This window comes from Amblyraja radiata, chromosome 25 (genome assembly GCF_010909765.2).
Source record: "Amblyraja radiata isolate CabotCenter1 chromosome 25, sAmbRad1.1.pri, whole genome shotgun sequence".
NCBI classification, from domain to species: Eukaryota; Metazoa; Chordata; class Chondrichthyes; order Rajiformes; family Rajidae; genus Amblyraja; species Amblyraja radiata.
Window position 1 is genome coordinate 17,196,304 of NC_045980.1, and position 16,143 is coordinate 17,212,446.

Sequence of the window (16,143 nt, forward strand, 5' to 3'; positions counted from 1 at the left end):
AATACATGTTAAGCTAGGGTATGAAATACTTTCAAGTGTTAATTGCAAATAATTATGGAATCATCCAAAGGTGAGCTTTAATATAATATATACAAAGCTAATTAAGTTTTATTACTAGGAATCATTTTATGCAATATACATTCCATTGGGGCATAATGTGTACATAAAAATGCCTATTCTATAGAAATGACTGGATCAACTACAAATTTGCAGACTAAATGTACAAACAAAGCATTTGTTACCAGATTTGCTCCATTTCAATAATAATAGACATGTTAAGACAAAATATTATTTAAATAAAATTATATAAAATTAAAGTTAAGACATGTTCAAACATGTTAAAACAAAAGCAAGTTTCTAATCCGTAATAAAATAAGCAGATGGTAATTGTCATTTACATTTTCTTCTATAAAGGCAAGACCAACAGATGTTGTGGAAAAACCCCACTAAATAGTAATAATATTTAAAAATGGAAAGATGCAGATTTGAACTTTCAAGTTCCCCATCTGAGCTGTGCCAAGAAAAGTTCAGGGCTGAAATCAAGGCAGCCCAAGAAGGAAAAAGTGCGAGTATTCCTTATGTGCCTCTTAGATGTTACTCAAAGGATGGAAGAAAAGTGAAACCAGTTGACAACCGTAAAAATCCGAAGCGCACAACATGGAAACACCCTGACACGTCCAAACCAATCATTGGGCTTCCTTCCATATTAATCCCATCATCCAGCACTTGATCTAAACACTTCAAATGCTCATCTAGAGAGGACTTAAATGCTGTTAGCAATCCAGCTTCAACTATTTTCTCCGGCAGCACATTCCAGTGAAGGTGGTCTTCCTCACATCCCCTCTAAACCTCTTCCTCCTTATCCCACACTTAAGTCCTCTAGAATCGTCTTGCCTCTGATACAGGGAAATGTTTCCTGCAGTTTCCTATCTGTACTCAATTTTATATACTTCAATCATACCCCATGTTAACCTCCTCTACTTCAAGGAGATCCGACGTAGCTTGTCCATTCTCTCCTCATAACCAAATTGCTCTACTCCATGCAACATCCTGGTAAATCTCCTCTGCACCCTCCCCAACAATATCACGTTTCCTAAACTTGGTGACCAGGGCTCCAGCTGAGGGCTTCCCAAGCTTTCATAAAGTTGGAACATAACCTGTCAACTTCTGCATTCAAAGGCAGTATCCAAAATACTTTCATAATCGCATTATCTACAAGCAATACCACTTTCTGCATCCCCAATTAAAAAAGATCTATAGACATATTCCAAGGTCCCTCTGTTGTTCAATATTCCTCAAGACATTACCATTCTTGCAATATGTTCTAGCCCCATTATGCTCCCCATTCTTCAGTGCCAGAGTGGAACCTACAACCACATTGTGTGTGTGTGTGTGTGGGGGGGGGGGGGGGGGTGAGGGTCTACAGAAGTAGTTAGACAATCACAAATTTCACCAGAGATGTGCACAATAAACAATCAGATCAGTGATTCCAAGGTCTTACATGCAAACAATTACTAATCAGATAGTTGATACTGAACGCATGAAAGCTTGTATTGCAAGGACGTAAACGTAGAAGATCATTTGGCTCCTTGCCTGTTATACAATGCAAGTTTATTGTCATATGCACGAGTATGGATAAGCATAGGTACAGTGAAATATCAATCAAATCTAGGCTGATATTTTTTTTACCTCGGTTACTTTCCTGTACCAAATTCATAACCAATGTACCATAATTCACTTAATTGAGTAAAATATCTATTTGTCCATTCTCAATATTCTAATCTTCACAGTCTAAGGGGTAGAGAATTCCAAAGTTTCAGTACACTAGAAGAAAAAGCCCTAACCTCTGCCTTGAATGAGCACTCTTATTTTCAGACTGTAACTCCTTGTTCTCAAAACATCAGCCACAGGAAACATTATCCTTCAGCTCATAATAATTTGTGAATCATGTTGCTGCTGACTCGATCCCTTGAGTTCTCAAGATCATACCACCTGTCAGGTCCAGGGATAATCTTTTTCTGTACTGAATTAGTTTCACTAAATTTCTCTAGGATACAAAAATGCACACTCCCATTTCCTGATGGCAATCCATAACACGATTCAGATTAAATGCAAGAGCAACCCTTGGTTGCCTTTATAAAAGCAGGAAAGCATTTGATCTGTATTTTAAAACTGCTGAGATGGAAACCAAGAATGGAAAAATATAGGCAATGCTCAGTTTATCACAAGGAGAAGTGCAGAGCTGATTCAGTCAGTAATTAAAGTCCAAATATTGAGTACTGCAGGTCTGTTATAATGTGAGTACTGTTAGGTCTGTTATAGTTGCGTTCCTAAGAAACATCACATTATAGAAAATCACATGATAAAACCAATTGTGTCAAAGAGAAATGGGGGGGGGGGGGGGGGGGCTTGAGTTTCAGATTCCTAATAAGTTATTTTCCTGTATGACTTTCAAAACTAAAGGTAGTTTTTAATAGCCAATTTTTTTGTTGTAATTGCAAGCTAAAAATATTAAAGTTATCGTTTAATGGGAGCATCATCGCACAGGTATCAATAGAAACCATTGCTCATCAATTTCCAGTGTCCTTACCTGGTGAAACTAGCAGCTGTGTTCTTAAGAGAAAATTGTGCATGATACTGTAAGTACACACACTTTCAAGTGAATCTCTAGTTCTTTGGGGCTGCAGTGGCATAGCGATAGAGTTGCTGCCATACAGCACCAGTGAGCCAGATTCGATCCCGACTATGGATGCTGTCTGTACGGAGTTTGTACGTTCTCCATGACCACGTGGGTCTTTTTCTGGGTGCTCCAGTTTCCTCTCACGTCCCCAAATCATGCAGGTTAATTGGCTTTGGTAAACAGTCCAAGTGTGTAGGATAAAACTAGTGTATGGGTGATTGCTGTTTGTCGCAGACTTGTGTGCCGAGGGCCTGTTTCCATACTGAACCTCTAAACTAAATCAAAACTAACTTGGATATACACAAAATGCTGGAGTAACTCAGGCTGCATCTCTGGACAGAAGGAATGGGTGACGTTTCGGGTCGAGATCCTTCCTCAGGCTAGAGTCAGGGGAAAGGGAAACGAGAGACACAGACAGTGAAGTAGAGAGATAAAAAACAAATGAATGAAAGATATGCAAAAAAGTAAAGATGATAAAGGAAACAGGCCATTGTTAGCTGTTTGCTAGGTGAGAACGAGAAACTGGTGCGACCTGGGTGGGGAGGGATGGAGATAGAATGCAGGGGTTACTTGAAGTTAGAGAATTTGGCCCACATAATATAGTGTTTCCTAATTTATCAATCACAAAGGAAAAATAAAGGAAATCAGGTGTAATAGGTAGGACAATTTGGAATGAGGCTTGTTTGGATTTACTCTGAACAAGGGAACTTGATATGTGTCATTCTGTAAACAAGGCAGTAAATCCATTAACTATTCCAGAATAGTGCCATGAACCAATACTGGAATGACTGCCTCAGTATTTAGAAGAGGCTTAAATTTCATTCAACTGAATATTGGACATTTCCAATTTTCAGACGCTTTGGTTTTCAACACATACTATCAGTAGGTCTCCTAACCATGCAAAGGGGAAAACAATAATTTCATGGTCAAGTCTGGAAACTTCCTGGGGAGGTCAATCCTGGCATGCAACTAGTCAAGTAAACTGTCGACATTATGAAAATAACCACTGAAATAATGAAATCTAAACCAATGAACAAGTCAACAAAAACAAAATTTAAGATCCAAGGGGATCAGTCATGAAAATTTCAACAAAATATTATTAAATTATCCAATGGCGAGTGGCTGACCTGCTGAGTTACTGCAGCATTGTAATTCAGATTCAAAATAACATAGCAGCATATTGTCCTTATACAATAAGCACATAATGCTTTACTAAATCTGCTAGGGTTTGGTTTGGTTAATTTTCATTTGGCTTGATTAATTTTTGTTTCCAATTTGCTAAATGGTGATCTTCAGGAAGTGTTATTTATGCAGTTAGTTTCACTACAACACATTTTTCACAAAATGCAGCATATAATCAAAATGCTATAGGTGATTTCCTTGCCTCAATATTTAGTATCCTTAGAGCACAGGTCGAGTCCTACAACAGCTTTTTGCAAGCAATCTTTGTAAACTTTTCCCCCCATAATATGCAAATGCTTTCTCTCAAATATCAAAGTTTGCTCTGTCTATTAAAATTGCAAGTTAAAATTTGCATACATTAGAAAAATAAAAGCTAGTTCTGCAAATAATTCCCATACAAGCAAACGCAATTAATTTATCAATACACAGCAACAATGAACCCAAGGTTCACCATTGACATGGAAATGGGCAACACAAGAAATTGTGTAAAGTACACGAGGTGACATCCACACTTCAATTTTATTCAATTTGGCCAAGTCAATGGATATTTTTCAGGTGGATTGACAGATTTTTGATTCGTAAGGGTGTCAGGGGTTGTGGGTCAAAGGCAGGAAAATGTGGTTGAGAGGGAAAGATAGATCAACCATGATTGAATGGCAGAGTAGACTTGATGGGCCGAATGCCCTTACTCTGCTCCTAAAACTTATGAAATTGTAAAAGTGCAACTAAGATTGTTTAGCGAGGTCATAGCAATGAACTTATTGCAAGAATGCAACTTTAATGGAGTCTCAACAAAGATTTATTTCCATGGAAATAAACTGAAAATCAGTACTTGCAAACAAAATTAAAACAAAATATTGTACACAATTTCCCTATAAAACAAAAGCCCTTTAGAAACCCTGTGAAGTGAAATGTATAAACCAGAAATTCTCCATTCATTTACAGCAATTTGTAGAGTGCTTGGTATTTGTAAGGCATATCCTACTCAAAAGTATAATTTTTAGATTACATACTATGCCACAAAGAAACTAATTTAGAGATTTCTGAGAATGAAAATGATGCTTCTGTTCTCTTACCAAATTTAACGCTTACCAGGGAATGAAACAATCTTTCTTGAATTTAAACATAATTTGACAAAAGCCTGACTATGACATTCATCCTACTTTCATTTTAGAGGTACAATGTCAGTTCAAGGTTTTTTTTAAATCATGCTGATTAATTGGCTAGGAATAACTGAGTTTATCGAGCTCACAAATTTAATTCAATAACAAAAAGCTTTTTAAAATACAAGCTATATTAGCATGTTATCATCATCCAATTGTGCAAAGATTATTATCTTCACCTGCAAAATTGATTAAGACAATGCATACAGGTATTCATAGAAGACTGCTCTATTTTCCAGCTATATTCAGTTCAAGATAGCTTTGCACCACTTGCTGAAGTAAAAGGCACATAAGTCAAGAGTAGAAGTGAATTTTTCATGGAGCAACTAATGATTTTTTTTCACTAGTTTAAGGATCACTTGGATTGAACATGCAATGTTTTCTAAGATTTACTGCCACTATAAAGCAGTTTATAAGCAAATGTTAAGCTCAGAATCAGTATGATAACAAAAAAGGGAGAGCGTTAACATACGCACACATTATAAAACAAAAGTAAACAGAATTACCTGTTTCAGATGGAACTATAGAGATCAGAAAGAGAAGGTGGAAAAAAGAAACAATATCAGTAAACCAAATATGTATTAAGGATCAAGATGATCAATCAGCTATCGGGTTTAAAAAACAGCAACATTTGCTTGTTAAAAAACACTCTGTGGCGTAATTATTGACTTATTGTGGGAAATTACCATGCATGGAACACTTTTTAAATTATTATTTTACAATCACTTTTACAGCAGTTAACACAGCGCTAGAAAACAGAGCATCTACTTCTTGATAGTCTTCTCAGTGCAGAAAATATCGGATGGGGAGGAAGTTTCTGAGCAAGGAACAAAAAGCCTGTAGGTAGACGAATGCAGGAGCACATCAATTCCAACACATTGTCTGCATACATGACGGAGGATCATCTATTTTTGCATGAAATAATCCAGTCTATCAAGTTAGTTCACAATAGGTTTTATAGATTTTTTTTTGGTTGAAGCAGTAGAAGAAAGTCATCACTTTATGAAAACTATCTTCCATACTTGGTCCAACCAGTTTCATGATGCAGTAGCATATTTCCACTCAGATCTAGGTGCTCACAGAAACATTGGCCTGGATATTGTTGGCAAATTCCTAGAGTTCTGAACAGAACCACCAGCTTATGTGACAATCAAGTCCAAGACTTCTGCAGAGAAATGTGGAAATTTCTAACTTGCTTTAGCAACAGGTGAAGTTCCAGAAGACTTACAGCCAAGATAGCTAATGTTGTACCCATTATTTAAAAGGGGCAGCAAGGAAAGAAAGCACAGAACTACAGGTCAGTGAGTCTTGGTGCGTACATTACTAGAGGGGATTCTGTGGGACAGAATCTAACAGCATTAGGATCGACAAGGACAGGTTAGGGATAGTCACCATGGATTTGTGTACAGGAAATTGTGCCACAAATCTGTAGACTTTTTAAAAAAAACGAGGTAATCAAGAGGATTGATTACATCCCGCATGGTAAACTAGTCTGAAAGTTTAGATTACATGGAATCTAGGGATTAGATAATTGGATACATAATTGGCTTGATGGTAGGAAGCAGATGACACTAAAGGCCAAGGAATGGTAAATGGCCTTCAATTTAGATAGGTGCGAAGTGTTGCATTTTGGAAAGTCAAACCAGGGTAGGACTTTCACAGTGAACAGTAGGTCCCTGAGGAATGTTGTAGTAGAGAGGGACCTAGTACAAGTAGATATTTATCTGAAAAGATGCATTCAACTGAAAAGAGTGCAAAGAGGTTTTATGGGAATGCTGCCAGGACTTGAAGGCCCAAGTTATAGAGAGTGGTTGGACAGGCGAGGATCTTAGGATCGAGAAGTGTAGGAGATTACATAGATAAGTTGAAAATAAACCATCTTTTACCGAGGGAAGAGGAATCAAAAACCGGTGGTGGGGGTAGTTTATTGTGAGAGGGAAAAGATTTAAAAGGAACGTGAAGGACAACTTCTTCACACAGAGGGCGGCGGTGTGAGCTCAGAGAAAGTTGTTGAGGCAGGTAAAATAACAGCATTTATAAGGTACATCCACAGGAAAGTTTTACTGGCCCAATGTGGACCAATAGGACTAGATGGGCATGTTGGTCTGCAAGGATGTTGAGCAAAAAGTGCCCGTTTCCGTGTTGTATTACTACAAGTATAATAGACATGCCAGGGCACTGCCACAATAGGTCCAAGATTTAATTATACTTTGCTTCTTCAATCAATCATCTTCCTTCTATCATAACATTATTCAGTGCAGTGTTCAGATAGATTAGTATTTCCACAGTTTATATCTGCTTAGTTTATGTCTGTAAGCACATCCAGGTTAATATCCAGGCTTGAGCTGTTAACTAACTAGAATTTATGCCACACAAGTACCAGATAATAACCACTTCCAAAGGGAGAGAAAATATGCACATTTGACCTCAACAGCACTTCTACTGTCAAATTTCGACCATAAGCATCCCGAAAGAATCAAAACATGGAAACAGGCCCTTCGGCCCAACTTGTCCATGCCAACCAAGATGCCCCATCTATGGTAGTCCAATTTACCTGCATTTGACTCATATCCCTCTAACCATTCCTGTCCATATGCCTGTCTAAATGTCTTTTAAATGCTTTTATTGAACTTGCCTCAACTGCTTCCTCTAACAACTTGTTCCATTTACCCACCATTCTCTTTGTGAAAACATTGCCTCTCAGGTTCCTATTTCCCCTCATCCTATACCAAAGCCCTTTAGATCTTGATTCTCCTGGGGGAAAAAGAGTGCATTTACTCAATCCCTTATAACAATCTCTTGTAACTTTCCTGCCACAGATGTTAAGTTTACTGGTCAATAATTCCCAGAATTTTCTTTGCAGCTCTTTTTAGATAGAGACACAACGTGAACTACTCTACAGTCTCCTGGCACCCTACCATTCTAACAATGATTTATATATTGTAGCCAAGACTCCTGCAAATTATTTTCTGGCCTCAAGGACTTTGGATATATCCGATCAGGCCTAGAAAAGTTATCTACCTTCATACGTATCCGCACATGTAGCATCTACTCGACTAATGTGGACTGTCCTCACAACATCTCCATGAATTCTCCCAAGTTCCCTTGTCTTCATTATTTTCTCCACAGCCAAAACACAGTTGAGGACCATGCTCATCTCCTGTGGTTCTGTACATGGATGACCACTTTAGTTTCTGAAGGACCCTATTCTCTCTCTCCACTTACCCTCAAGAAACATAAAATCTCTTTGGATTCTCCTTAATCTGCCTTGGGTATCTCATGCCTCCCTTTTGCCCTTCTGATTTCCTTCTCTTCAAACCCCTATACTCCTCTGGGGGTAGACTTGATTCCAGCCACCTATACCTGACCCAGCCTCCTTTTTCCTGATCAGAGCCACAATTGTTCTTGTTATCCAAGGCTCCTTATTCCCAGCTGCCTTGCCCTTCATTCTAACAGGGACATGCATACCTTGAATTCTCACTTCACACTTTTAAAAGCCTCCCATTTTCTAGGCATCGCTTTGCTCGCGAACAACATACTCCAAACAACGTTTGCAAGTTCCTGTCTAATACCAAAGTTGGCTTTTCCACAAGTTAGAACTTTAACTCATGGACCAGCCCTGTCCTTATCCATAATTATTTTAAAGCTTATAGAACTGTGGTCGCTGGTCCCAAAAGTCTTGCCCACCGACAATTCAGTCACTTGGCCTGTCCAATCCCATAAAAGTAGGGAACAAGCTTTGCCCACTCCCTTATAGGGCACCCTACACATGTTGTTGCAATATTCAGATAGCTCAACACCAGAGCATGTCTGTTGGAATGGCACCAGATCTTCCTAAACATACTGCAACTCCATCAATAGAGATTTGTGGTCGAGGTCCACCTAAAGATGCACTTCAGAAATTCATCAAGGTTCTATCAGCAACTCTACATAAGCTATATTGCATCCTTCCGCATCAAACCAATTTCAGCATGAATTTGTGGAATAAAATGTTCCAAGTTTACAAAAATAAAAATTGCAAAACACGATCAATTGGCTTTAAAAAACACAATGGGAGGATATTAAAAAATCATTTATATTATTTAACCTGTATTTATTTAACACCCAAACACAAAATGCACTTTGCAAACCTGTTCCGAATACCAGATCAACAAATGAGACTTGATATATACACACACTATATTTGAATGCAGTTAAAGAATCATATTTTTTGGCAGGAGCATCATCTTCTGATTAAGTTCCTCATTATCAAAACTAACCAGATTCAGTTTTGGTTAGTTTTGAAGGGTCTCGACCCGAAACGTTGTCAATTCCTTCTCTCCATAGATGCTGCCTCACCCGCTGAGTTTCTCCAGCATTTTCAATTTTACCAGCATTCTACCTTCGATTTTACCAGCATCTGCAGTACTTTCTTAAACTAATCAAATTGATCATTTTAGTAATGCAGTAATAAAAAAATCCTGACTTTCAACTGCATAACTAACCACTACAAATTACAATTAACTAGATTTGCTATTCACTGACAAATAGGGAGAGTTTGTTGCAGAGGACCCATTCTCCCTAACCATAATTCAGCCATATCAAATTGTTTTTGAAATTTAAAAAAGTGAAGCATACAAGTAAACTACTGTTTAAAAAAAGATCTTGTACAATCGAGTTTAAGAGCCGATACTTTCACAGAAAGAGCTTTGATCAAAATAAATAATTCACTCTGAGCTGTTCATTTTGCTTACCAATTAGGTTAATCTAAACCTCAAGAAAGCTTTAGCCTTACATGAGAATATCTGAACTATAAACATTTACAGGATATGAAATTTATTTGTGCACTTTTATTAAAGTGTGGTCTAAATGGATTCAAACAATTTGGCAGCAGTCATATCTCTGAAGGCCAAACATTTATAAGCATACCTATACTACACTACATTCCACTCCAATGCATACTACAATGTATACATAATTAATGTTAATTAGCAACTATTATTAAAAACACATTCCTGTAAAAGTACCTTTAAAATGCTTTGTTACATACGGCACTATATTGCAGATAGTTGAGTGGCTGTCACATCAAAATAGTGATAGCAAGATATAATATATACAAGCATTTCTATTTGATGACATGAAGCTGCGAACACGACTTCATTTGTTCAATGATGATGCACATTGCTGTTGAACGCTTCTTTCTTTAACAGAGACGTCAATTAGTCTATCTTATTCCCAACAGGAAACTGAATTACCAAAACTGCAAATCTGTATACAAAATCTGTGCTTACAAAAATAAATAAATATAAATTATATATATATATTTTGTAAGCACACAGGTCGAATCAATGGTTTAATTATACATGTTTGAATTGATCTCTTTTCCCTTCCACCCCCCCCCCCCCCCCCACCACACACTATCCCCTCACCAATGATTAACATGGGCAATACTAATTGTCTTTTGGTTGCTACTAAAGGACATCGAATCAATGGTTTAATTATACATGTTTGAATTGATCTCTTTTCCCTTCCACCCCCCCACCACACACTATCCCCTCACCAATGATTAACATGGGCAATACTAATTGTCTTTTGGTTGCTACTAAAGGACAGCAAGGTATGAAGATGATAAATGCACAAAAACAATGAAACATGGCAAAAGAAATCATATAGAATATGGAATAAATTAAGTTCAATTCCTACCATTTACCAGAGCTCAGATGGCAAATTACCAATGCTCAATTTTAAGTGCCAAGAACCATGTAACCCTTTAGAACCACAAATACTGAGATAAGTGCAAAATATATCTGCCACAAGTTAGAATTGCCCTTGCATGCAACCATTTAACAATTTTAGTGAAGGAACAAAGTATATAGACAATAGACAACAGGTGCAGGAGTAGGCCATTCGGCCCTTCGAGCCAGCACCGCCATTCAATATGATCATGGCTGATCATCCCCAAACAGTACCCGGTTCCTGCCTTCTCCCCATATCCCCTGACTCCGCTATCTTTAAGAGCCCCATCTAGCTCTCTTGAAAGTATCCAGAGAACCAGCCTCCATCGCCCTTTGAGGCAGAGAATTCCACACTCACAACTCTGTGTGAAAAAGTGTTTCCACATCTCCGTTCTAAATGGCTTACCCCTTATTCTTAAACTGTGGCCCGTGGTTCTGGACTCCCCCATCGGGAACATGTTTCCTGCCTCTAGTGTCCAAAACCTTAATAATCTTATATGTTTCAATAAGATTCCCTCTCATCCTTCTAAACTCCAGAGTATACAAGCTCAGCTGCTCCATTCTCTCAGTCCCACCATCCCGGGAATTAACATTGTAAACCTATCTGCACTCCCTCAATAGCAAGAATGTCCTTCCTCGAATTAGGGGATCAAAACTGCATGCAATACTCCAGGTGTGGTCTCACTAGGGCCCCATACAACTGCAGAAGGACCTCTTTGCATACTCAACTCCTCTTGTTATGAAGGCCAACATGACATTCGTTTCTTCACTGCCTGCTGTACCTGCATGCTTACTTTCATTGATTGATGTACAAGGACCCCCAGATCCCGTTGTACTTCCCCTTTTCCCCAACTTGACACCATTTAGAAAATAATCTGCCTTCCTGTTTTTGCTACCAAAGTGGATAACCTCACATTTATTCACATTAAACTGCCTGCATTCATCTGCCCACTCACCCAACCTGTCCATGTCACCCTGCATTCTCATAGCATCCTTCTCACAGTTCACACTGCCACCCTGCTTTGTGTCATCTGCAAATGTGCTAAAGTTACTTTGAATCCCTTCATCTAAATCATTGATGTATATTGTAAATAGCTGCGGTCCCAGCACCTAGCCTTGCTGTACCCCACCAGTCACTGCCTGCCATTCTGAAAGGGACCCAAATCCCTACGGCTGTCTGCCAACCAATTTTCTATCCATGTCAGCACTCTACCCTCAATACCACGTGCCCTAATTTTGCCCACGAATCTCCTATGTGGGACCTTATCAAATGCTTTCTGAAAGTCCATGTACACTACATCCACTGGCTCTCCCTTGTCCATTTTCCTAGTTACATCCTCAAAAAATTCCAGAAGATTAGTCAAGCATGATTTCCCCTTCGTGCCGACTTACTGCTATCCTCTTACTGCTATCAAAATGTGCTGGTTTCATCTTTTATGATTGACTCCAGCACCGATGTCAGGCTGACTGGTCTATAATTCCCTGTTTTCTCTCCGGCCTGTCTTAAAAAGTGGGATAACATTAGCTACCCTCCAATCCACAGGAATTGATCCTGAATCTATAGAACATTGGGAAAATTATCAGCAATGCGTCCACGATTTTTAGAGCCACTTCCTTAAGTACCCTGGGATGCAGACCATCAGGCCCTGGGGATTTATCAGCCTTCAGTCCCATCAGTCTACCCAACACCATTTTCTGCCTAATGTGGATTTCCTTCAGTTCCTCTGTCACCCCAGATCCTCTAGCCACGAGTACGTCAGGAAGATTGTTTGTGTCCTGCTTAGTGAAGATGGATCCAAAGTACCTGTTCAACTCATCTGCCATTTCCTTGTTCCCCAAAATAAATTCACCTTTTTCAGTCTTCAAGGGTCCAACTTTGGTCTTAACTAATTTTTTCCTCTTCACATACCTAAAGAAGCTTTTACTATCCTCCTTTATATTCTTATAAATATCAATATTTAACTGCAATAGGCATGCCACTGAAAACAATTTTGTTAGTTTTTGAATTTTACAATTCTTTGCCAGTTACTGTTGTTTCAAGACAAGGCAGAAGTCAGTTTGTGTTGAATAACCAGTACATTCATAGAATCAATATGGAAACAATTGATGAGATTCATCAATGGACTACATATGGTCATACCACAAAACAGAATGGCCAGTGGGAGAATATTTATTGGCTTCAGATGAAGCCACATGGAAGTCCAGGGAGAAACAAATCAGAGTGTGCCAACTAGTATCTTAAGACTTTTTAATGTATCCCAATTCCAATAAAAGTCATCTGTTTTTATCTCCAGAGATATTGCCCACGTACGTTAAGCATCACTAACATTTTTGTGTTTTTTTAATCCCAGAAAATATTACATCTTTTTCCAATAAAACCAATGTGATCTTTCATGCAAATCTGCCTCTGCTTAAATGCCTCATCCAAACACCAGCATCACTAATAGTGCACATAAATCACTGCCCAAATTTTGCGCTCAAGTCTTTGGAACCACATATGAACCCATAACTCTTCAACTGAATGAGAAAACAGTAACACTGAGTCAATAAATTAAATATTAAGGGGGATAAACTTGAACTATTGAAGATAAAATTAGCAAGGCCTAATATTTCATCCAGAAATGGCCCTGAACTATCAAGGGACTTAAATCTCTGATAAAAATCATCTCTGTCTGAATGCCAAACCATTCTTCCTTTCCACATTCTGTACATGGAGAATTCTCTCAATCTGTCACAAAATGCAATTTCTAAGTATAAAATTTCTGGAGATATCACATTCCAGCTGTACATCTAAAAGTGCATCTGGCAAGACCCTGTATGGAGGTTAGCAAGATGCAGTCCAGTAATTTGATAAAAGGAGAGAACATTAGAGGGGGGAAATAAAATGAGACCAACGACAACTTACAACTATATAGCATCTGTAACTTAAAAGTTATTCCAAGCCAATACATAGGAGCAATATCAAACAAAAGAAAAAGTCACATAGGACTTGTTCAGAAGGGGAGGTTTTAAGGAACATCTTAAAAGGATGGGCAGGCAGAGAGATGGAGAACAATCCCAGAACTTTGGGTGGTGGTAGCAATCATGCTCTTCAATGTTGGGACGAGAACAGAGCCAGAATCGGAGGGCTCGAGGGGATGTAGAACTGAAGATAATGATAAGAGAGACAAGAAAATGGAGGGATAGGAAATGAAAGAAAAAATTATGAGGTTAGCGTTTGTCACTGAAGATGGGGCAATAAGTGTAGAGCAAATAATGCAGTGTTTTGGATTAACACATTTATAAATGGTAAAACAAATCAGGCATTGATTATGCAAACGTATAAAAGATTGGACAACAGTTGTGATGCGACGCAGGTCATGTAAGGTGTTTATATGAAGTGGCAGCAGAAAATTCAACTCAGGATTCAATTTGACACCAACACCCAAAATGACTGAATCTACTCCAGGTAGTCCACAGTACGTCAATGACCAAGAATCAAAGCTTATGATAAGGACAGAAGACAATTGTTCAGTAATATAGTTGGAGGCAATGTTGGCACTGGTTATCGGGCAAAAAGCCCAACAATTTATTGGCAATTTGGAGTTCAAGACAGGTGTTAGTTTAGTTTATGTGTATTGAGGTACAGTGAAAAGGTCTTGTCGTGTGCTAACCAGTCAGCGGAAAAACTATACATGATTACAATCAAGCCGTCCACAGTGTACAGATACATGATAAAGGAAATAAAAGAATGGAGTGATTGCAAATCCACTTTTTGGACCAGCAAGCAGAGAGTCGCCTGGCTTGGGCGCCATCTTGGGAGGGAGTCTGGAGACATGGCTGGCGGGTGAGAGGCAGAGATATTGGTGTTGGTGAGATGAAACTGAGGGTCATCAGTATCTAAGAGAAAAATTACTAGGCCTTTTTAGGTAAGATTATTAATGGGCAGCCTGCAGATGGAAAAAAAAGATCCAACAAGCGATCCTTGAGACACCAGAGGCACAAGCACAAAACAATTCAAAACCATAGATAATGGCTATCAATTAGATAGACGGGAATGGAACCAGAGTACATTGGAGGCACAATGAACTGCAGATGCTGGAACCTTGAGCAAAGAAGTCAATGCTTGAGGAACTCAACAGGCAAGCAGCATCTGTGGAAGGAAATGGACAGACAGTGTTTCAGGTCAAGACCCTTCTTCAGACTGATCGGGGGGGGGGGGAGAGAAGGAAAGAGGTGGGGTGGGTGTGTTTTTTTGTCTCAAAATATTCCTACCCAGGTGGATTTGAATTCAAGCTTTATTAATTGTGTAAATACAACATGGATGTACTTCAACTATGCTCGAGTGGAAATTCTTTTAAATTTTTAGTGCTTAATGATTTTTTACATTTAATTATTTGAGATCAGTTACCAACAACACATTTCTTCACGATGGTAGGTCCTGTTTTGTAATCAAATCATAATGCACACTATTTCAATTATGACTCTCTCCAGCAGCTATCCAGTTTGAGCAAACATCAACAATCAATAATTATTAGATAACTTTCACATTGTTAAAAAGTAGTTTTAAAAAGTCAATACCTCTTCTCGCATAATTTAAATCTACATCTTTAAAATGCAGCAATACAATATCTGCAGATTTAAAAATGATACTTTCAACAATATCTTCACGTTTTGGGCCCACTTCTCGTGAGCTAGATTCTGATTTTTTTCGGTGAGCAGCGTCAAGCACCAAATCACACTGGAAAAGAAATGCATTAGAAATAGTAACCAATAACACTAAGTTGTTTTCTAAACTAAGTTAAGTTTAGAAAATAAACAATTCAGAAATGAAAAGCTACAAATGGAAACTATGCAGACCATGTACAAGTGTACTGTTACTTAAATGCAATTATCTAGAGTGATGCAAACAATTCCCAATGGTTCTTAAATGATTCCAGAGTTTTCGCCTCCTCTACTCTCTTTGGGATCTTATGTTAAGCAAAGAATTTGCTGATAGTTGCCATTCATACAATTCAGGACAGAAATGCTGCTCGAGGAGAGATGCCCGTCCTTTTAACGAGCATTTAACTGACCATAAAATGTGAAATATGCTACTCTAAAATATGTAGATTGTGACTTCTGTTGTTTTCAAAGTATTTGCAGTTTGATGGAAGTAAAAGATAAAACTATTTGTAATTGACATTGCAATGATCTACCACTTGCAGAATTTCAAACCAAGTATTAACAGAAAAATAATTAACAATTATTAGCCTTTTATGAAATGCTGTTACAAGTTTGACGTACATAATCTATTTAATAAGAATTTAGTTATAATAGTAAAACAAAGCAATACTATTTTGATGTTCAATTATTGACTGCAAATTCTGCAATGGAATTAGGCTATTACTGGATACATTAAAAACTTTATTGGACACCATTGGTT

At 38.2% G+C, this 16,143-nt stretch overlaps 1 protein-coding gene across 10 annotated transcripts in view; it reads right to left on the reverse strand.

Annotated features, from left to right (window-relative positions):
• atxn2 (ataxin 2) overlaps positions 1-16,143 on the reverse strand; it is a 97,873-nt gene that overhangs the window by 34,793 nt on the left and 46,937 nt on the right. For 7 of the 10 annotated variants that reach the window (XM_033043299.1, XM_033043297.1, XM_033043304.1 and 4 more), the window contains exons 5-6: positions 15,300-15,459; positions 5,532-5,546 (exon numbers count right to left, since the gene is read on the reverse strand). In XM_033043299.1, the coding sequence (XP_032899190.1) occupies positions 5,532-5,546; positions 15,300-15,459 (175 nt within the window). The remainder of the gene's footprint in view (positions 1-5,531; positions 5,547-15,299; positions 15,460-16,143) is intronic. The other 3 variants (XM_033043301.1, XM_033043307.1, XM_033043305.1) reach the window with 1 other exon arrangement.